Source organism: Elephas maximus, chromosome 17, assembly GCF_024166365.1.
Source record: "Elephas maximus indicus isolate mEleMax1 chromosome 17, mEleMax1 primary haplotype, whole genome shotgun sequence".
Lineage (NCBI taxonomy): Eukaryota > Metazoa > Chordata > Mammalia > Proboscidea > Elephantidae > Elephas > Elephas maximus.
In genome coordinates, this window is record NC_064835.1 from 65054788 (window position 1) to 65076580 (window position 21793).

The window sequence follows — 21793 nt, forward strand, 5'->3', positions numbered from 1 at the left end:
TGGTGCAGGCCACACCCCAGGGAAACTCCCTTTACATTGGATCTGAGTAAGGGTGGTTGTACAATCTCCCCTAATCCTCTCAGCGTAAAATTACAACCACAGAACGGAGGGCAACCAGAGAATACTGGGAATCATGGCCTAACCAAGTTGATACTCACCTTTTTGGGGGGACATAAATTCAATCCATGACATGGATTGAATTGTGTCCTCACAAAAATATGTGCTGGAGCCTTAGCCCCTATACCTGTAGATGTAATCCTATTTTTAAAAAATTATTTATATTTTAATAAGATTTATTGTGTTTTTGGTAAAAGTTTATACAGCAAATTTGGGTCCCATTTGACAATTTCTATACAAATTGTTCAGTGAAATTAGTTACATTTTCCCCAATGCATCAGCATTGTCTTTAATTGCATTCTGGTTGTTTCGTTTCCAGTGCTCTAGTTTCCCTGCCCCCTTACCTTCTCAGAAACCCTGGTGGTGTAATGCTCATTAACTAATGAACGGATAAGTAAAATTCCATCTATGCAATGGAATATTTTTCAGCCATAAAAAGGAATGAAGTACTGATACATGCTACAACATGGGTGAACCTAGGAACATTGTACTAAGTGACAGAAGCCAGACACAAAAAGCTACAGATTGTATCATTCCATTGATATGAAATATCCAGAATAGGGAAATATAGAGAGACAGAAATTAGATGGGTGATTGTGGGGAGGGGAGGTCGGGGGGTGAGATTGGGGGGTGACTCCTAATGGGTACAGAATTTCTTTCAGGGTGATAAAATGTTCTAGAATTAGACAGCAGCAGTGATTACACAACTCCGTGAACACACTAAAAACCACTGAACTGTACACTTTAAAAGGGTGAATTTTGTGGTAGGTGAATTAGAACTCAATTAATAAAGAAGAGGGTCAGGTTGTCCTTCCAGGACCACAGGCATCAGGTGGGCAGGTGAAGCTCTTACCCAAAGAGATATCTGAGCATGCTCAGGAGCCACAAAGCCCCGGTCTTTATGAGACTAAGGAGTCCCTGGGAGGTGCAAACGGTTAAGTGCTCAACTACTAGCTGAAAGGTTGGCGTTTGAAACCCACCCAGAGCTTCCTCACAAGATGGGCCTGACGATCTGCGTCTGAAAGGTCACCGCCTTGGAAACCCTATGGAGCAGTTTTACTCTGCACACATGGGGTCACCTTGAGTAGGAATCCACTCAAAGACAACTAACAACAACAACAAGAGGAGGCTATGAGCTTGGCCATGGAGGCTGGAGTGGAAGAGGAGCCCTCCCCCTGACACGTCCTCAGCTATCAGCAGTGCCAAGACGGTCAGGTCCTATACCTGCTCCTTCTCCCGAGAGGAGGTACTGGAGAGAACACATATCTTCAGAGGCATCTCCCAGCTCCATCACCTTGCTTCCCAGGTTTTTTAAATTACTTGAAGAAGTAAGCCATAGTCTTAATCCAATAAAATTAAATGGTAGAAAGACAACATCTCTCCCCCATTCACAATTCCTAATACTCTGGGGAACAAAGTATTCCTCTAAGTACTTCCTGGACCATAGAGGAAATCAAAACTGAAATGATAGATTATCTGAAAAGAATGCGAAGGGCATCACTTCATGCCAATATTCATACTTACGGGGCGCATAAAGCCGTACTATGTTCTCTGGCTACAATAGAAGTAAGTAAAAAATTGATAACAAAAAGATAGTTAGAAAAGCCTCATACATTTGAAAATTCAAGAACATCGTAAATAGAGAATAGTTGTAATTGGGTTAGAAAACATTTAGTACTAAACAATAACAACAACAAAAACTGTCAACATTTATGTGTTGCATTTAAACTTTTAAATGCTTACGTTAAAAAGAAAAAATATTGGAGAAGCTTAAAATTATGCAGCTTGAGAAGTCAGAAAAAAAAAGAACAGCATTAAAGCTCCAAAGAAAAAAGAAAGAATAATAAAAGAGTAGACATTATTAAAACAGAGAACAAATACATAACAGAGAAGATCGACAAAGCCAAAACTGTTTTTTTGAAAAGCCTAATAAAAGGGACAAATCTCGAGCCACGCTGGTAAAGAGAGAAGGCATAAATAAATAGTGGCTGGAATTAAAAAGTCATAACTAGATATATTGATGATATTAAAAGATAATAAAAGGAATTATGAATAACTTTATGCGTTATATTCGAGAATTTAGATAAAATGAATAATGTTCTAGACGAATACAACTCAAACCAAAACCAATTAAAAAGGAAATGAAAAGCCAGACTAGTCCTTTAAGATATTGAAGAGGTAGTTAAAAATCTTCCCACAAAGAAAACACCAGTCCCAGGTAGCTTAACCAGTGAGTTCTAACAATCAAGAAACAAATAATTAAAGGCTTACTTAAACTGCAAAAGACTGGAAGAAAATGGATGATCTTTAATTCATTTTATGAGGCATGCATAACTTTGATACCAAAATAAGATAATTCTGGGAAAATGACAGGCAACCTCATTCATGAACATAGATTTTTAAATTGAAACAAAATATTAGCATACCAAATCCAGCAATGTATTAAAAAGACCAATTTGGGGTTATTCCAGGAATACAAGGTTAGTCTAATATTAGAAAACCTATTATAATTTACTTTATTAATAAACCAAAGCATTAGAAAAAACTATGATCATCTAAAAAAATTTTAGGGAAAAGAAAAAGTCCATGATTAAAACCAAAACTACTCTTTATAAACAAGGAATAAAAAGGAACTTTCTTAACCCTCAAAAGAACACCTTTAAAAACCATATAGAAAATATCATACTCAATGGCATAATACATAAAGCATTCCCTTTAAAATTGGGAGCAAAACAGGGGTGCCTGCTAACGTCATTCTGTTCAGCGTCTCACAGGAGGAACCAGCCAGAGTAACAAGATGAACAGAAGAAATGAATAAAGATTAGAAGGAAGTAAAACTATTAGATGGAAAGCTCCCCAATCTCCAAATCTAATAAATATAGTACCCAAAAGAAAACCACAGACCAGTTTCTCCCATAGATGTAGAAATTCTAAATAAACCATTAGCCAGTCAAATTAAACAGTGTATTAGATAATTTTTTTTATTAGATAAATAAACGAATACAATCAGGGATGCAAGGCTGGATCAATCGATATCAGGGAATTTGTCGACATCATTCATTGTTTTAACAAATTAAAGGGAAAAAAACATAAAGCTATATAAATAGAAGCCTAAAAGGCTTTTGATAAAATCCAGTGGTTGCTTTTTAATACAATTTTATGTAAAACAGGAATGGAAGGCAATTACTTGAACACTAGACTAATTAAAAAACCAATATCGACATTCTTCTAAATGATGAAATGCTGAAGCCATTTTCATCAAAATCAGCAACAGACAGAGATGCCTGTATCACTGCTATTATATGTAATTGTTTTGGAAGTTTCAGATTATATAATAAAAGATAAAATAAACAAACAGAAGAAATTTAAATGTACATCAGTAAACGCGAGTGAAGAATGTTGTATTTTTTAAAAAGGAGGTGGGAGGGGACTATATTCTTCAAAAATGTCTAAGAAAGGTTATGAAGATGCTGCAGGTTATAGGAGGCTAAGCACACATGACGATTAAATTCAACACCTGTCTCTAGGCTGGATCCCATACGGGAGGGGGGAAATGCTATGAAGGACACTATTAGGTCAACCGATAAAGTTGGAACATGGATAGAAATAAATTTAACAAGAAAGCTATAAGAAAATAATTAAAATCTTATTGAAGGACATAAAACAAGCCTTGGACAAATTGGAGAACACCGTCTTCCATGACAGGATGACTTACTGTCATAAAAATATGAATCTTTTAAAAATTATATAAATTAAATGCATTCCCAATGGATTATTGTTTTGGAACTTGATGAAATGATCTTAAAATTAATATGTCTGAGAATAGCCAAAAGTAGTTATGGAAAAGATCAGGGATGAAGGAATTGCCTGATCAGATATTCAGGCTTGCACAAATAGATCAGTGGGATGGAGTCCAGAAACCGGTCCCAGATGTTACGGAACTCTTATAGGACAAAGGTGGCATATTAGTCCACAGGAGAAAAAGATACAAACGGTGCTAACGTAACGGGTATCTACTTAGAAGATACCCACACCATAAACACAAATACATTCCAGGCACATAAAAAATTTAGTATCAAGCTACAAAATAAAAATTCCTGCCTTTCTCCCTGAATAGTTAAAAAGCCAAAAAGCAGGCCTGAGGAAGGAAGGTGGTTGAGAAGCACAGCAGCCCACCTGTAGTTAGTTACAGAGAGGAGGGACAAGTAATATATTGAGAATAATGGGAGATCCTTATTGTCAGCAAGGGGAGTTAGAAATATAGAAAGGAAAATAAGCTAAAATGAATGCTGTGGTGTTGGACCGGAATTGGGGGTTTCAGGGTGGACCCATAGTTTTCAAAAATGTATGGATACATTCTATATTTATTGAAATATAAATAAAATAGAGAAGTGAATGTACACGTTTCCTAGCTCTGTGCTAGCACACCTAGTATCCAAGTCTCGTTTCTATGTACCATTCTCTATTAAATGGAACCATTCTCATCCTCAGAGAAATGGCTGAGGCAGGGAAAGGGTAAGATGACCCTGGACCATCTTATACTAGAAGGTAAGAAAGTGGTTAAGCATGGTGGGGACGTGTCTAAAAGACACAGAAGCCGACTTGAAGGAGCTCACGCTGGCCAAGTCTGAGACAATTGGAGCATCGAAATAGTAATGATAGTAATCAATTACATCCCTTTGAATAAAATAGAAATCTGAGCCTCAGATGATATACATTTGAAAATAAATGAATGGGATGAAAAGAAACCTTCTTCTTACAATAGAATGCCAAGTAATAAATTCAGAAGAAATGATTTAATTAAAAAACCACCATCAGAATAAAAATTCAGGCAAGAAACATCAATGGGTGCTGAAATCCGTAGGTGAAAGTTGGATAAGGAATAGGATACTTACATACTGTCAGGGTATCTGCCCACAGAATATGTATAAATGAAAAGGAAAAAAGAACAAACTTACAGGGGAGAAACCTGGAGGTGCCACTCTCCCAGGGGACTCTTGCTGGGCTCAAACCTGTGACAGAAGGGTTTGCAGCTCTGCGAATTACTGAGGAAGACTCTGGCTTGGGTCCCTCCTTGTCCTGTGAAGAGGATGCCCCTCCGGCCGTGTAGATTGGGGGACCTTTGCAGGTGGGGGGAAGGAGGCTTGCCCAAGGTCTGAGGTCTGCAGCGCGGCTTGACGCCAAGACTTCTTTGGATTCTGCACCACGAGAGGGCGCCCAAGAGCAGAGAGAGCAAGAACTCGAAAAGCTGGTGAAATACAAGTCCTGGCTTTTTTTCCTCCTCACCCTGTGCGGCCCTGTGTCTCTCAGGCCTCATTTGTCTGTGGAGGTGATGGTGGACTGCTAACCTCAGGAGGAAAGTTGCTGGACAGAGCCCAGGACACAGTGGGCTCAGAAGAAGTCAGACAACAGGCCCAATACAAACCAGGCAGCGGGGAGATAAAAAGTGATAATTTTTATCTAGGTTTATGTGGGTTTACCTAGGTGAGGAGCCCTGGTGGAGCCGTGGTTAAATTGCTCCGCTGCTAACTGAAACCAGCCATTCCTCGGGAGAAAGATGTGGCAGTCTGCTTCCGTAAAGATTTACAGCCTTGGAGACCCTATGGGACAGTCCTACTCTGTCTTATAGGGTCCCTGTGTGTCAGAGTCGACTTGACAGCAATGAGTTTGGTGGTTTTTTGGTATGTAGGTGAAGGAGTCCCTGGGTGGTGCACACGGTTGATGCTTGGTTTCTAACCAAATGGTTGGCAGTTTGAGTGAAGGGGTCAGGTACATGGAGGACTAGGAAGTTCTTAGCAAGCCTGGCAGGACTTATACACAGGAGTGCTGGCCTTCAACGCCTCTTCTTCTGACCGTGCCCAGGGCAGGTTGGCGCTCCTCTTTGGAAATTGTCTTCAGAGCTGATGCACATTCTTTTGAAAGTTCTTTTTCCTTTAAGAGCATGGGAGCCACCCAAGACATTTGGAAGGACTGATTCGAGTCACAGAATGTAGGAGCTGGAAGAGCCTTTGGTAAAATGGTTCTCAAGATGTACAGCAAGGTCAGCACCGTCTGCGAATGTGTTAGAAATGCACATTCTCAGGCCCACCCCAGACCTGCTGAATCAGAAACTATGGCATCCCTGGGGCCCAGCAATCTGGGTTGTGACAAGTCCTCCAGGTGATTCTGACGCACCCTCAATTTTGGGAACCAACTGCTCTAGTGAAATCTCTCGGCACTACCCCAGACAGATGGATGTCAGTAACGCAGACTTCTCTTTAATGCTTGCAGTGACCTGTGCGAGAGTGCACGTGTGCGGCAGGGGAGACGTTACTACCTAATCCATCCTCACACAGCTCACTTGCTGGAAGCTCCATGATATCAACAGGAACCTGCCTTTGTTGTGACTTCCACCCACTGGTCCTGGTGCTGCCATCTGGCGTGACACAGGACAGCTCTGTCTCCTCTGTCAACCTGAAGGCCTCTCACAGATTTGAAGCTCTTTTTGGGTACTTCCTGATTATTCCCTTTTTTCAGGCAAAACCTCCCCATACCTACTCACCTTGCTTTTAGACCTTACTTCTGCTCGCAGCCCCCAGTTCTGGTCAGTGGACTTCCCCGGACCTATTCCAGTTTATCCGTTTATCTGTGTCCCCCAGAACTAAAAATTGAGCTGCAGAGTGGTCCGGCCCCACATGCATGTAGAGGAGCTGTGCCTTTATGAGATCACAGCTGGGGGTGTGGGCGTTTAATGATCTAGGGAGTCGGTTTTACACTCTACATATTAGTTTAGCCTTTTCTGGGTCACACACCCTGGAAAAGCAGATCAAACTGGACACTCTTCCCAGAAAAATACACACAGGCTTTCAGAGGTTTGCATACAGTTTTAAGGACCTTATTTTCCAGGATAAGAACGTCTGATCTACATCCCACTTTGGAGAGTGGTGTTTGGGGTCTTAAACGCTAGCAAGCGGCCATCTAAGATACATCAATTGGTCTCAACCCACCTGGAGTAAAGGAGAATGAAGAACACCAAAGACACAAGGTAAATATGAGCCCAAGACACAGAAAGGGCCACATAAACCAGAGACTCCATCAACTTGAGACCAGAAGAACTAGATGGTGCCCAGCTACCATGGATGACTGCCCTGACAGGGAACACAACAGAGAATCCTTGATGGAGCAGGAGAACAGTGGAATGCAGACCTCAAATTCTCATAAAAACACCAGACTTAATGGTCTGACTGAGACTGGAGGGACCCTAGAAATCGTGGCCCCCAGACCCTCTGTTAGTCTAAGACTGGAACCATTCCTGAAGCCAACTCTTCAGACAGGGATTGGACTGGACTATAAGACAGAAAATAACACAGATGAGGAGTGAGCTTCTTGGCTCAAGTAGACAAGTGAGACTATGTGGGCAGCTCCTGCCTGGAGGCGAGATGAGAAAACAGACTGGGACAGGAGTTGGTTGAGCGGACACGGGGAATACAGCGTGGAGAAGTGGAGTGTCATCACATTAGGTGGTGGGCAGTGAGGGTTGCATAGCAAGGTGTGTTTAAGTTTTTGTATGAGAGATTGACTTGAATTGTAAATTTTCATTTAAAACACACACATGAAAAAAAAGAGCCTCTGGTCTATGCAAAATTCTCCCTCCTCCTCCCAATTTTTCCATTTGGGTAGGGTGGGAGCAGGAAGTATAATTCTGTGATTCAAGGCAGGCAGCAGGTGGCGCTGTAGAGACAGAAATGTGACATTTTGCCCAAGCAACTCTTGAGTAGGGAAAGGGGTTGTAGGGCAGTGGAGAGGGATGCAGAGAGGTACTTTCTCCATCTCCTGAACTTATGAGACTATAAACTGCTGATTTCTTTCCTTCCCTCTGCAAGCCCAGAGTTCTCCAGGTGCCTCCACCACCCAGTAATTCAGCTCTGCAAAAGTTACAGGTGTATCCAATAACCACAAAACGATAGGTCCAGGGACCTCCAGTTTCCTAGTTGAGCCCTATATTTGAAGTTGAGAAAACGGAGGCCTGTGTAAGTACTGATCCCCCCAAAGTAACAGAGCAGGGGGCAAAGCTGGGACAAGACCGACTTCCTGACTCCCGGCCCATGTTCTTAATCATACCAAACCGGGTCCTATATGGACTGGTAGGTGAGGTAGGGAGTGTGGTGGGGAGGGTGAGGGGAGCATCAGAAGGCACTGATTTCCATCAGCATATTAGCATTTCTACATTCCAGGCAGAGCTGTTGGTAGCTCTTCTCAAGGAAGAATAATACAGTAAAACCTGCAAAAGCCCGAACCTGTGTAAGGCTGGAATCTGTCAGAGAAGGAAAACTCAAATCTTTTCCACTAAAACAAGCAATAGAAAAGTGGTAAGGCTGCACCCTGTCAAGGGTGTAAAACTTGCAAGACTCCAAAAAACAGGGTAGCCCCATTGAGTTCCGGCTCTCACAGGTTCCACCGTACACTTACCTGATTTGGTTCTCACGACAACCTTACTACCATTTAATAAATGAGGAAACTGGGGTTTGCCACCCTAGACTGATGACTCTCGAACTTCAGGGAGCATTAGGTCACCTAGAGGGCTGAGGCCCACCCCCAGAGTTTGAGTCCAACAGTCTAGGGTGTGGCTCAAGAATTTGTATTTCTCACAAGTTCCCAGGTGCTGCTGATCTTGACTAACTTGCTCAGGGCACAGGTAGCTCAGTAGAAAGGGCAGGATGGAGCTGGGATGGAAATTCAAGAAGTGTGAGTCAGGCTATCTAACCCCTGTGCAAACATGAGTGGTTACCTCAACCACACCTCCTCGCTGGGCAGCCCAGACACTGATGGGTGAAATAGCAATACCCCTGTGAACTTGGGACCTGATTTCCAGGAGTGAGTAAGTCTGATTTCTTTCATATAGTTGGCTCAGCTCTTGACAGGTCTAATGTGAACACTTATTCATTCATTCACCTCATTCATTTACTCACCTTCGTCTGAACAAACGTGTACAGGGTTCCTACTATGGGCTGGTGTTCAGTAAAAGCGCTGTGTGGTTGTAGCACAGAGGGCTAAGGAATAATGAAACACTGACCATGCCCCACAGGAGGGCACGGTGGGGTGGGGTGGGGTGGGGTGGGGGGGTGGGGTGGGGGGGGAACGTGTGGCCAGGTGGTAACCAAATGCCTGGATGGATGCTGCTCATAAGACTCATCTGTACAGGATGCTGAGGAAGGCCAGAGGACGGAGATCCTTGCTGTTCAGAGGCCTAAGGGAGGTTTCCAGGAGAAGGGGACCTCTCTCTCAGCTAGCCCCAGGGATGAGTCAGAGAGAGAGGATGAGGGATGGGCAGGCTAGGAGTCAGAGGGGAAAGTATGTGCAAAGGCGCAGAGACTTCAAATGGCAGCTCCAAACAGCCACAGGCTGGATTTCTATGTGGGGAGGGGGCAATGAGATGAGAGTGGAAAGGTGTAGGAACACTTATGGGCTTTATAAGGGGAGGCAATGGGAGCCTAAGTGAGTCTGAAACAGGAGAGTGAAGGGGTCAGGTCTGCATGGCTGCAGGGTGGGTAGAAAATGGGAGGGGGCCAGGCTGGGAGCCCAGAGGCCACTGCAGTGATAAGGTAGTGGAGGGGTGGGAAAGAGCTGACAGAACACCAGCACTGATACAGGTGGGGCCCAGAAAGACAGGAGTCAGGAGGGCACCAGGTTCCCAGTCTGCCTAGCTGGCGGGTGTTATAGATCCCACAAAATTATGTATTGTAAACCCTAACCTGTATGCCGTATGGAAATGGGCTGTCCTTGTTAGCTTAAAGAGACAGGATTAGTAGGGTGTGTCTTGAGTCGACCTCTTTTGAGATATAAAAGAGATTAAACAATCCAGAAGCAGAGATGGGGGAGGAGAGATGCCAAGCCATATGAAGATCACCCAGGAGCAGAAGCTCAAAAAGAGACAAGGACCTTCCTCCAGAGCCGACAGAGAGAGAGAAAGCCTTCGCCTAGAGCCAGCACCCTGAATTCAGACTTCCAGCCTCCTAAGCTGTGAGAAAATAAATTTCTGCTTCTCAAGGCTACCCATTTGTGGTATTTCTGTCACAGCACTAGATAACTAAGAAGTAGGGGTGGGAGGTTGGGAAGCTGGAATGGGTTGGTGGAGGGAGGCCAGCAGGGTGGTCCCATACTTTATGACTCAAGAATCCCCAACCTCAGGACTCGAAATGCTGGCAGTGTCTGCCAGGCTCCTACAGTTCCCCAGAGGCTACAACACAGACTCACACCCCATCCCATTCTATGAAGGCCGCTCGCCTCCCACCCACATGGCCAGCACCAAGACCAAGACATTACAAAGGCCTTTGACAGCCATCAAGCTCTGGAGAAGCGTTAGCTGGCATTGGCCTGCTCCTGTTCCTCTTTTCCCTTCAGCCTCCTTTAAAAGAAGACCTTGTGAGAGCCGTGGATGGGGAGAGTTCAGCCTTATGAGGGAGTTAGACACAACGTTTCTACTGATGAAGAAAAGGAGGCCCAACAGGCCCAGGATCCCCAGCCCCTTAGTGGTAGAAGCAGGTTTCCTAAGGCCTGGAGAGGGGCAGCCTCGGGTGGCTGGGAGACAGGCGGGGAAGGAGAACGTGAGGATGAAAGGGTGTTTAGAAAGAGCAGAACAGGTCACGTGGGGGGCAGTTTAGAGGAAATCCTGGTGGGGGGGGAGGGGAGCCCTGGGATTTGGCCTTGGTGGGAAATCTCACCCAGAGGAGGATGAGGCAGAAGGGTCTTACCTTGACGTGGTCCAGCACCACCAGGGGCCCGTTGACGCTGCACACGGTCTTGTAGGCTGGGGGAACGGCAGGATGGATGAAGGTCCGCCTGGTCCTATCTCACACCCAAACACACAGACCCTCTCTTACACACGCACACACACACACACACACACACACACAGAGGCATCCTGCCTTTCTGCCCCTACGCCTCCCGCCTCCTCCCCAGCCTGGGCCATCAGGGTCATTAGCTGTGACAGGGCCAGTCACCATTGCTGTAAGGGTCATGCCCCTGCCCACAGGGCCCCCGCAGCCCCGGACACCTGCAGGAGGCTGGGGAGGGCCAGCGAGGGCAGAGGCCTCCTTGGAGCACCACTCCCCCAGCTCCCAGCAGTGGCCTTTCTGGTCCCTAATGCTGCTTAACCCCCACTGTACCCTGTCCCTCCTTTCTGACTCACAACATTTGGAAAGCTTCTGGCCCCCAGCTGTGGCCAGGAACTGCCCTCCCCTGCTCCTCACCAGGACCAGGTTTCCCTCGTTCACCCCACACTCACTGAGCACTGTGTGGGGAGAGGGATGGGAGGGGTCACGGCACTGGTGAGAAAAACCAGACAGGGCCTCTGCTTTCAGGAACTTTCTCTAAATGCTGAGCCTTCTAGGTCCCAGGCTCACTGGGTGCCCAGTGAGGGAGGGAAAAGAGCTACAGGAAGGAGGAAGCAGAAGGTCCCACAGACCTGGAGAGACCTGCAAATAGGGAAGGAGTGCAGGTTACCCAGTGGAAGGATTTGGTTAGGTATCAAGAACACTTCCTAACTTCAGTGTTCGGTCTCTGATGGAAGAAGCCGTGGGCTGGCAGACAGGAAGCTGAGTTTTGGTTCTGCTAGGAGCTAACTGAGAGACCCTGGGATGGTTCCTCCCCCATAATCGTGGGACACCATAGCCCTTCCTTGAGGTTCTTGTGAGGCACCAATGAGACAGCTGAGATGAAGGAACTTGTCAATGGGAGATGGGAGGGCTATCTGTGAGGTCTCTGGATCCCTGACAAGCTGCAAGGACCTCAGAGAGGAGTGGTCCAACCCTTTGTCGCCCTCGAGGAAAATGGGGCCCAGAAGGGTGAAGAGCCTTGCCCAGGATCATACAAGGTCCCTGGGTGGTACAAAAGGTTTGTGCTCATTTATTAACCTAAAGGTTGGCAGTTTGAACCCACCCAGTGATGCCAGAGCCCACAGAAGAAAGACCTGGCGATTTGCTTCTGTAAAGATTACAGCCAAGAAAACCCTATGGAGCAGTTCTACTCTGTAATACATGTGGTCACCATGAGTCGGAATCAACTCTACAGCCATGGCTGTTTTTTTTTTTTAGAGTCATATAGTGGTGCAGTGGTTAAGAGCTCAGCTGCTAACCAAAAGGTCAGCAGTTCGAATCCACCAGCCGCTCCTTGGGAACCCTATGGGGCAGTATGGGGCAGTTCTACTATGGTCTATAGGGTTGCTATGAGTCAGAATTGACTCAAACCTAGTCTCAATCCACCCCAGGTCAGAGGGAAACTAAAAGCTCTTAATCCACACCCTTCCCAGGCTGGGACTCAATGGTCACACTCTTTATTTTTGTCTGATCTGAGTCCCTTTCACCTGACGTGGGCAAGAACACTGACTGGGCCAGATGATTCTTGTAAGAATCTTTGCAAGGATCCTCCAAGAGTAAGGATTGTTTGGAAAACTCAGGGGTACTTGGATGGGCACAAGAAGATAAGTCCTTGTGCTTTGGCTCAGAGCAGGGAACTCCTTCAATTTCCTGCTGTCAAGCCTACAGACCCACTTACCCCTGAGCCATCCTCTCTCCTCCTTCCTCCCTATTCAGATGAAGGAGGTGTCCTACCTCCCATCTTAGGCCAGTCCCTCGCCCGTGCCCTGGAGCCAGGTCTTAGAGACACTTCTTCCTGGGTAATTGCCAGTGCCTCTCTGGCTCTGTAGTCTTCCTGTCAAGCAAGAACAGGTATCTGATCTTAACAAACACTCCCTCAGCCTCGATCCTCCTCCAGCACCTGACCGATTTCTCTCCTTGCCTTCACTGCCCTTGGTCCCTGGTGGGAAAGGTGAAGAGCTAGGCTGTTAACCAAAAGGTCAGCAGTTCGAATCCATCAGCCACTTCTTGGAAGCCCTATGGGCTGTTCTACTCTGTCCTATAGGGTTGCTGTGAGTCAGAATCAACTCAATGGCAATGTTTTTTTTTTTTTTTCCCTTCACTCCCAGCTTCTTATAGGCATGCTCTCCAATTGCTCTCACCTTCCCCACTTTCCACTCACTCCTGCCCTCTCCAATCTGGCTTCCTCTCTCTAGACTTCCACTGGCCTCCAGAGGGCTAAATCCAGAGGCACCAGCACATTGAACCAGAGCCTGGGTGCACTCTCCCCTCGTAGCACTTGGGACCTTGGGACGTCTCACACTTCCCGCACCTCTCTGGCTACTCCTCAGTCTACTCTGAAGACGTGTCCACCTCTGTAAGACCTTCGGATGCTAGAAGACCTCAAGCTCAACCTCCGGTTTTCTCAGTTTTCTCTCCCTAGAAGAGCCTTCCTTCCTTCCCTGCACCATTCCTTCCTTCACATATATTTCTGGGCACTTCTTATGTACTCGGCTAGGCAAATAAAGAGTCCCTGAGTGGTGCAAATGGTCAGCACTATTGGCTGCTAACTGCAAGACTGGAGGTTTGAGTACACACAGAAGCACTTCAAAAGAAGTGTGTATATTTTCAACAACACCAAAGTGAAGAAATTTTATAAAAGAAAGAAAGGCCTGGCAAATCTACTTCCAAAATGTCAGCCATTGAAAACCCTACGGAGCACAGTTCTACTTTGTCACACATGGGGTCACCATGAGTTGCAGTCTACTCGATGGCAACTATTTTTTTTTAAGATAAATAAAAGGGAAATGAGACACGGAGCCTATAATCTAAAAGGGATAAAGGTAATTACAAACTTTGGTATGTGCTACGAGTGGAAAGAACAGGGTGAATGAGTGAGAAGGAGTGGGAGGACTAGACAGGGTGCCACTGGGATCCTTGCAAGAACCAAGAACCATTTGAGCTAAGGCTGCAAGCTCCAACAGTAATTATCCAGCCAGTCCATGAGTTGGGGAATGGGCACATTTGGCAGAAGTGAGGAGGCCCAGAGGTGAGAACGTCGGTGTCTTTGGGCACAGAAAGAAGAGCAGTATGGCTGGCGTGCATAGGATGCCTTCTGGGGTGCAGGAAGAAATACCAGCTCCATGAGAGTGGGGCTGTTGTCCACAGTGTTCATTGCTGACTCACCACCTCTTAGAATAAACCTGTTGCCATCCAGTTGATTCCAACTCATGGTGACCCCTTGAGTGTCTGAGTATGACTGTGCTCCTTGGGGTTTTCAATGGCTAACTTTTTGGAAGTAGATTGCTAGGTGTTTCTTTGGAAGACTTGGGTGGTGCAAACAGTTTAGACACTTGAGGGGTGGGAAATTCAAGTTTACCCAGGGGAGCCTTGAAAGAAGAGCTCTAGAATAACATATGGGAGGCATTCAGTAAATATTTGTTGGATGAATTATAGGAGGGCATGAACAGACCCCATCAACTCATTCCTGTATTTCCCACATCAGAACTGAGTCATTCCCTCACTACTTTGTCTACACCCCAAACAAAATAAGGGTCCCGCATTTGTCCCGTCTGAGAGGCTGCCCTGCTAGCTCCAGCTGCCCTCCCTGTGAAGCAGTGTGTGAAGAGGTGAGAGAGAGGATGCAGAGGGGTGTAGGCACAGGAAGACCCCCACGAAGGTGGGTAGGTGGCAGAGGCTCAGGCATCAACCTCCTCCATCACGGAAAAAAATCACCCAACAGCCAGCCACTCACTCCCTTTCTGCTCACACGGTATTTTTGACCAAAGTAGAACTGCTTGGAGGGGGCAGAGGGAGGGAGGAGAGGAGAAACAGAGGAAAGCCGGTAGTGAGGGTTGGGGCGGGGGAGAGGATGGGCACTGGGGCGGGGAGGGGCCCCATTTCAAACAGCCCCAGGAAGGGCAGGAGTCTTGCAGGCCCTGAAGAGAAAATGCCAGACCAGCCATAAGGGCTGAGATGGGGGAAGAAAACAGTGAACTCTGGGGTGAAAAGATGCTGAGTGGGTGGGCCAGGTGAGGAGGAGGGGGTGTGGAGGGAAGGAGCCAGAAAGCCCCAGGGGATCGTTTCCAATTCCGCCTAGGGGACAAACCTTTCGACTTCCTCCCTTCCTTCACAGCCTGCTCCCCCCATTTCACAGCTCCTGTCACAGGAAATCTGCGTTAGCCCTGACATCCAACAACTCTACCTCGGGGGGTGGTGCGCCTGAGGACCGGGGCGCAAGGCTGGGAACCGTGGAGGTGGCGCAAAGAAAGGAGGGGATCCCTCGCCCCGCCCCCCGCCTCGCACTGTCCCCAGGAGGCGGGGCTGGTCTGGGAGGAGCCAGGGGCCGCTGCGAAGTGCTGCCCTGAGCGCAGAGCAAGGCGGCCTGCAGGTCTCAATCCTACGCTGCGAGTCAGGGTGGAAGGTTAATGCCTCCCCCAGCCAAGGCCACACAGGCGGCCACAGTCAGGTCTCCCATCTCTTCTCACTAGCCTCATTTGTAAGCCGCCTTCCCAAGCTTCTAGAAAACACAGTGCCTGGCACTAGGGGGCCTTCATAAAGAGTCGCAGGATGAATGAACAACTCCACAGCCTGGACCCTTCCTGGTGGATCACGCACTGGTGTGCCGGTGTCTGTCTCAGCACGGACTATTCACATCCTTCAAGGCCTTGCTCTTGACCGACCAGTGCAGCCCACCAGTTCTCTCTCCCCTGAAGTCCCACCTCACAGTCTGTTTCTCAGTGATAACGGTGTGTCTCTGCCCTCAGACTAGACCACATCTCTTCCTAGAGGCCGTCCAGTTTGGACACAGCCAGTGTGGTGGCTGAGCAACCAAGGTGTCCTCGACTGGGAGCCAGGTCTTTTGTTGTACTCACTCCCAACCCTGATTGTGTCTGTTGCATGAAGTGGCAAGCAGAGGCCCAGATTACGGTCAGGATCCCAGCCCCTCCACTCTGGACAGACAAAGGGGGCATGCAGGAGGCAGGGGACTGAACCAGACAGAAGACCTCTGAGGGCATTCCCTCAGTGGGCCCTCTTTAGACTTTGCAGACACTCCCTCCAGCTGCCTGCCCACCTCCTCCCCATTGTCCTAGCTGACACTTTGGAGGGGCTGCAGGCCTGGCGGAGCCCCCTTGCTGTCCCCCCGCCTCCCTGTCAAAGGCTCAGCGGGAGCTCCTAAGCAGCGCACTAATTAGGGCCAGCCCAGCCACACCTGCAGCGTCCTGGGAGAGGGCTGAGACCAGCGCCCATGCTGTGAGGCCAGGATGGGGGCAAGCCCAGGGCAAGCAGGTCTGCACCTCCTCCCCATCCCTTCTGGAGGGATTAGGGGAGGGAGGGCAGGGGCTGGAAGGAGAGGGTTCTTAGAATCAGCTCCAGGCCCTGCTGGTTGGAAGGCTCTCAGTGTAACCTTCTCCTTTCAGTTGAGGAAATCAAGGGGGGCAGTGGTTTGGCACTCAAGCCCCTGGGGCACCTGACCTGGCTGCAACCCTCAACCAGGCCAGCAGCCCTTTCTTCCACAGCTTCAATTATGCTGTGCCCCAACCCCTAGGCTTGCATCATTTGCCCCCGGAGTTCAGATGCAGCCCCATGCCACCTCCCCACAGCTGGGATCCAAAGCCTTTAGGGAACAACTCCGGCTCCATGGGGGCAAAAAAAAGTTTGAAATGGATATTGGTCAGGGTTGAACAACATGATGAACATAATTTAATTTTTTAAAAAATTTAAAAAGATTCCTTCTTTCCCATTGTGAGTCACCCACATCCACTCTGACTCTATCCTGCCCCTCCTTCCTGGCCAGTTCCCTTCCTTAGCCGCTGCAGTCAAGTCACCCTTAATGCTGCAGGCTTGTTTAAACCATCTCCACCAAGAAGCCTGCTTAAATTGGCCTGAACTCACCACACCCATGGCTGAGTGGGCCCTGGGGACTGGAGCCAGCTGCCCCTATCTCCAGCCCTCCAGTCCCCCAGCTCTCCTTCCAGGCTCTATCTGTCCCTACACAAAGTTCTCCTGCCTGGAAGTGGTTAGAGTCCTACAGTAGAAGGCCAGACTAAGGGAGGAGGCAGAGAGAGACTCCCAGTAGGAGTCCTGCCTCCAGCAGACTGAGGGTCTGCAGCTCTGGGGAGTCCTTAAACCCTCCCTGGTCCTGTGCCTCTCTGCTTCCCAAGGAGAAAACTCTGTCACTTGAGGGGGTGGGTGCCGGAGGAGAAAAGTAGAAAGCTGCAGGTGCAGAAGCAAGCTTGGGGATGGGGAGCTGTCAGGGCCAGGATGGGGGTGGGCCCCTGGGTGTACCTCCTAAGGACCCACAGGGTGCAGCAAAAGCAAAGGTGATGGCCTTGGTCACTGCAATACCATCTTTAACAAAATCAGTGAGCAAAGTTCCCTGCACCAACCTTTGTCAGCTGTAAGGTGTGGACACATTTGCCTAGGAAGGGGCCACAGGAAGCCACCATCACAGGAGGGATGCAAACATGAGGGTACTGGTTCTAGCCTGGTCAAAACCTTCAGAGTGTTTCCCTTGTGCCAGCTTGTTGACTATAAACAGGGCTGGCTGGGAGGGAACTGGCTGGAGGCTGCTCCAGGCCTGGGAGTTCCTGCCTGGAGGAGGAGGCCTGTGGGAGAGAGAGGGCTGTGGGGTAAGTTTGTGCTCTGCAGGGTCCCTGGGTGTGCACATTATAGGAAGAAGGAGAGCGGAGCACAGAGGTCCAGATCCCACACCACACTTGGCTCACCAGCAGCTCTCCTGTTCCCCCAGGGGGACGAGTCTGGAGGGGTGGGCCAGCACACCGACACCTCAGCTCAGGCCCCCAGGCCTTGGCTGTGGAACCAAAACCAAACCCATTGCCATCGAGTCGATTCTGACTCACAGCCATCCTATAGGACAGAGTAGAACTGCCCCATAGGGCTTCCAAGGCTGTAATAATCTTTACGGAAGCAGACTGCTGACCTTCTGGTTAGCAGCCAAGCTCTCAACCATTGTGCCATCAGGGCTCCTTCTGTGGACCCAAGGGAGTCCCAAACCAAAAAGGCTGTGAAGTCAGTTCCAACTCTTGGAGACCCCATGTATGTCAGAGTAAGATTGTTAACCACAGGGTTTTCAGTGGCTGATTTTCTGGAAGTACATTGGCAGACCTTTCTTCTGAGGTGCCTCTGGGTGGACTCCAACTTCCAACCTTTCAGTTAGCAGCTGAGCAAGTTAACCATTTGCACCACCCAGGAGGCCCAGTCACTGCATCTGTCCATGCCTTGGTGACCTCAGCTTTGGCCTGGGGGAGAACCTATACCTCCCAGTCTCGCCCCATGGAATGCCCTGTAGGGAGGACTTCCTTGATAAACATGGTCCCACCCCACTCACACCTCTCCTTAGGTGGAATGTATCTCCACCCTCAGCACCTGCCTTGGGCCTCAGGAATGCCCCCCACCCCCACCCAGCTCTGCTTCAATGGGGGCTGGCCCACTCTTCTCTTGCTCTGTTCTCTGTGGCTATTGGCCCCCCACTGCAGACCCAGCTCCTGGCTGCCTTTCAGTTCACTCCACCTTCCCTGTTAGACCAGGTAGCTAAGAAGGGAGGAAAGGAAGAAGGGAGGGGTGGCCTGTGCTAGGCCTGCTTCCCCCACCACACACCCTGTTAGGAGCTTCTGGCTCTGGGGCTGGCCAGGCCGGTTTACCCAGAAAGCAGGGCAGTCGAGAACCTAAGAATGCACCAGACCTGGGAGTGTGACCTTGACAAGGTGAGATGGGGGCAGGGAAGGAACCCTCTTTGTCTTTTGGACCTTGCCCAGTTCTCTGCCCAGCTGCCTTTGTCCCCAGTAGTCCAGTCCCCCAACTCTCCTCCCAGGCTCTTTCTGTCTCTACACAAAGTTCTCCTGTCTGGAAGTGCTTAGAGTCCTGGAGTAGAAGGCCAGACTAAGGGAGGAGGGCAGAGTCCTGCCTCCAGTGTATACACTGGGGGCCTGTAGGCCCTCATCATAACAGGCATGAGCCACATTCAGGCCTGCTCCTCTGAGCCCTGCAAAGATCCCCTTAAGCACCCATGGGCACACACACACACCTACATGTGGACATTGGGCACTGGCCCTCACCCAGCTGTATGCACACATTTCCACACACATCCGTGTGACCTCACCTGATCACACATCACATGTGTTCTCATGAGCATGAGACATACTCACATCAGGTTTACGGCCCCAACCCAAGCACACACTCACCCTCATCCTGGGTGTATAAGTGTTCACACACTCTCGCACATTTCCTCACTCTGATCACACACACATTCGCACATATCTTCACCCAAGTGACGGTGGGTGCACCCCCCCCAGGTGCTTACCTTCACCCAATTGTACACTTTCCCTCAGAAGCCACACCTAACACACAACCATTGACCTGACACAGTGTCATCTATTTCCTTATCCAGAGAACACACACACACTCTAGGTAGTACACAGAGCACCCCAACTGTACGTCATCAAACACTTCCTCATGCTGAGCGCTCTTGATGTGCACACACAGACAATCAGGGGCAGGTGGGAGCTCTCTCCTAGCTTTGGCAGAAAGCTGAACTGGACTTGTGGTCTCAGTGCAGAAGGGTAAGTTCAGGGAGATGCCTCCCCTCCAGGGTAGCCTGGGCTGGGGAAAAGTCCCCAGACCTCCATCCCTCCAGCTGCACAAGCGGCCCCACCAAATCATGCCCACTGCACTTGGAGACCTAGAGCCCCTGGGTCTCAAGCCTTGGATTCTTCTTTCCTAAAGCCAAGAAGCATTGTCTGGGGCCTGGCAACCCACCCTCAGCTTTCCACTTCAACCTCACCAGCTGGGAGGTGTACTCACTGACGCGGGGGTGGGTGATGTAGTTGCGGGTGACCGCCTGCTTGTGCTTTCGGGTGGCACCCAGGTCGCAGCCACTGCCAGGGAGCCCCCCAGGCTTGCTGTCTAGCTTCGTGGCCATGGCACAGTGGTGGGCTGGGAGCTGAGTGCCTGAGCCCGTTGGTGGTGGCAGCTATAAAACTCCAGGCCCAGCTGGAGCTGGAGAGAGCCGCCTGGCCTGCCCCAGGCCACCCCTCCCTTCTCCTCTCACCGACCTCTCCTCCCCTCCCCCGTGTGGACTGTAAACAGGAAAGTTGGTGCTCTAGCTCTGAGCTCTTCACGACCAGCTCAGCTCTGTGGTGCAGGTGCCCTAGGTCTCCCCCAGCCAGCTTGGGTCTTCTTAAGTGTTTCTGTCTCATAATGTTAAAATCCCCCTGAAAGCCAGTGTGGTCTCTCTCCATCTGGTCTTAGGACCCTGTCTCATTTTACATTTCACCACCAGTAGGCCTGCCCCTGAGGTCAGCAGGCCCTGGCCGAGAGCACAAACAGAAGTCCAAGTAAGTTTAAGTATTTGGAGTTGAAAATTGAGCTATCAGAATGTAATCATCAAGGTTTCTGAATTATATGTGTGGAAGTATTGAACTGGTATTTTGTAGTGTATATTTCCACCACACACACACACACTATCTAGCTGTGTCCGCATGGAGGCCTGTGCTCCACCCAGGACCTTACCACTACTTCCCAGGAGCCCTCCTCACTCCCAGGTGGCTGAGATGGCTGTGCTCTGAGGGGCTCTAAGGCACTGTGGGCAGGGGAAGAAGAAGGCACAGGGGTAAGGCTGAATTTCTCTACCTCTGTCCTTGGCTGTTCTTCTGTCCCTAACCTGCATTGAACTTGAACTTGGTTTTCTCCCTCTGGAACTTCAGGTCTTCCCAACAGTCCCACATCCCCACATCTCTCCCTGATCTCCTCCCCATGCCTAGTTTCTGGCAGTCTGCCTTTTCCTGGGGTCCTCTCCTCACTATTCCCCTGCCTGCCCTCGCCCTATAACCTAATGCCCTTGTGCAAACTCCATCTTCATCTTTTTTTTTTTAGTATCAATTCAGGATCCTTTCCTGGCCAGCTTCAGTGCCACCTCCTACAGGGAGCCCACCTGGAATCCTTCAGCCCGCATGACCATCTGCCTGTTCCCTAGCTTCCAGATGGCTGCAGTGACCCCTCACCTTGGGTTTACCACACCTCTGATCTCTTTCCCATACCATGGCCTTTTGTAGAGGGCTCTCTTATTACCACCACTCATCTGTGGTCCCCAAAAGCTGGGCCTGTGTCTCCCCCTGATGGGAGACTTGGATCTCCTTAAGTCTTTCTGTCTTACAGTGTTGAAAACTCCCTGAGAACCAGGGTGGTCTCTCTCCTTCTGATCTTAGGACCCTGTCTCATCTCACCTTTCACCACCAGTAGGCCTGCCCCTGACATCAGCAGGCCCTGGCTGAGAGCACAAATGGAGGTCCACATATGTATAAATATTTGGAGTTAAAAATTGAGCCATCAGAATGTAATCATCAAGGTCACTGAATTATATGAGTAGAAATCATTGACTTGGCCAATATTTTGTTTGGTATGTTTTCACCACACACACACACACACACAGTCTATCTATGTCCATATTTGGGCCAGTATTCTACCCAGGACCTCACCACTGCTTCCCAGGAGCCCTCCTTATGGGTGGCTGAGGGAGCTGTGCTCTCCCCTGGGCCCACAGATGTGGCATGGGTCTGTAGGGGGCAAGGCAGGGTGAAGCTGCGTACTTGGGCCTGCCCAACCAGGTCTGCGCTGGGCACTCCCACAACTCATTTCAGACTCAGGATTTCCTGGTATTTCCACACACTTCCCAAAACTATACCACCTGGGCAGAGAGAAGCATAGACACACAATTTTCTGAGGATCCCGGGCTCCTAGCACCACATTTTGGGTGGCTCGGGGCAGCCAACTTGAAACCAAAGCATCGACTGTTTCCCAGGGCAGGTTGCTTTTCTTTCTCCCCA

General features: G+C 49.0%; 1 protein-coding gene across 1 annotated transcript in view; it reads right to left on the bottom strand.

The window, feature by feature from the left end:
- ATP6V1B1 (ATPase H+ transporting V1 subunit B1) overlaps positions 1-20001 on the bottom strand; it is a 31085-nt gene extending 11084 nt beyond the window's left edge. The window contains exons 1-2 of the mRNA XM_049857314.1: positions 19773-20001; positions 10848-10903 (exon numbers count right to left, since the gene is read on the bottom strand). Coding sequence (XP_049713271.1) covers positions 10848-10903; positions 19773-19890 — 174 coding nt within the window. The 5' untranslated portion in view covers positions 19891-20001. The remainder of the gene's footprint in view (positions 1-10847; positions 10904-19772) is intronic.
- Positions 20002-21793: the final 1792 nt, after the last annotated feature.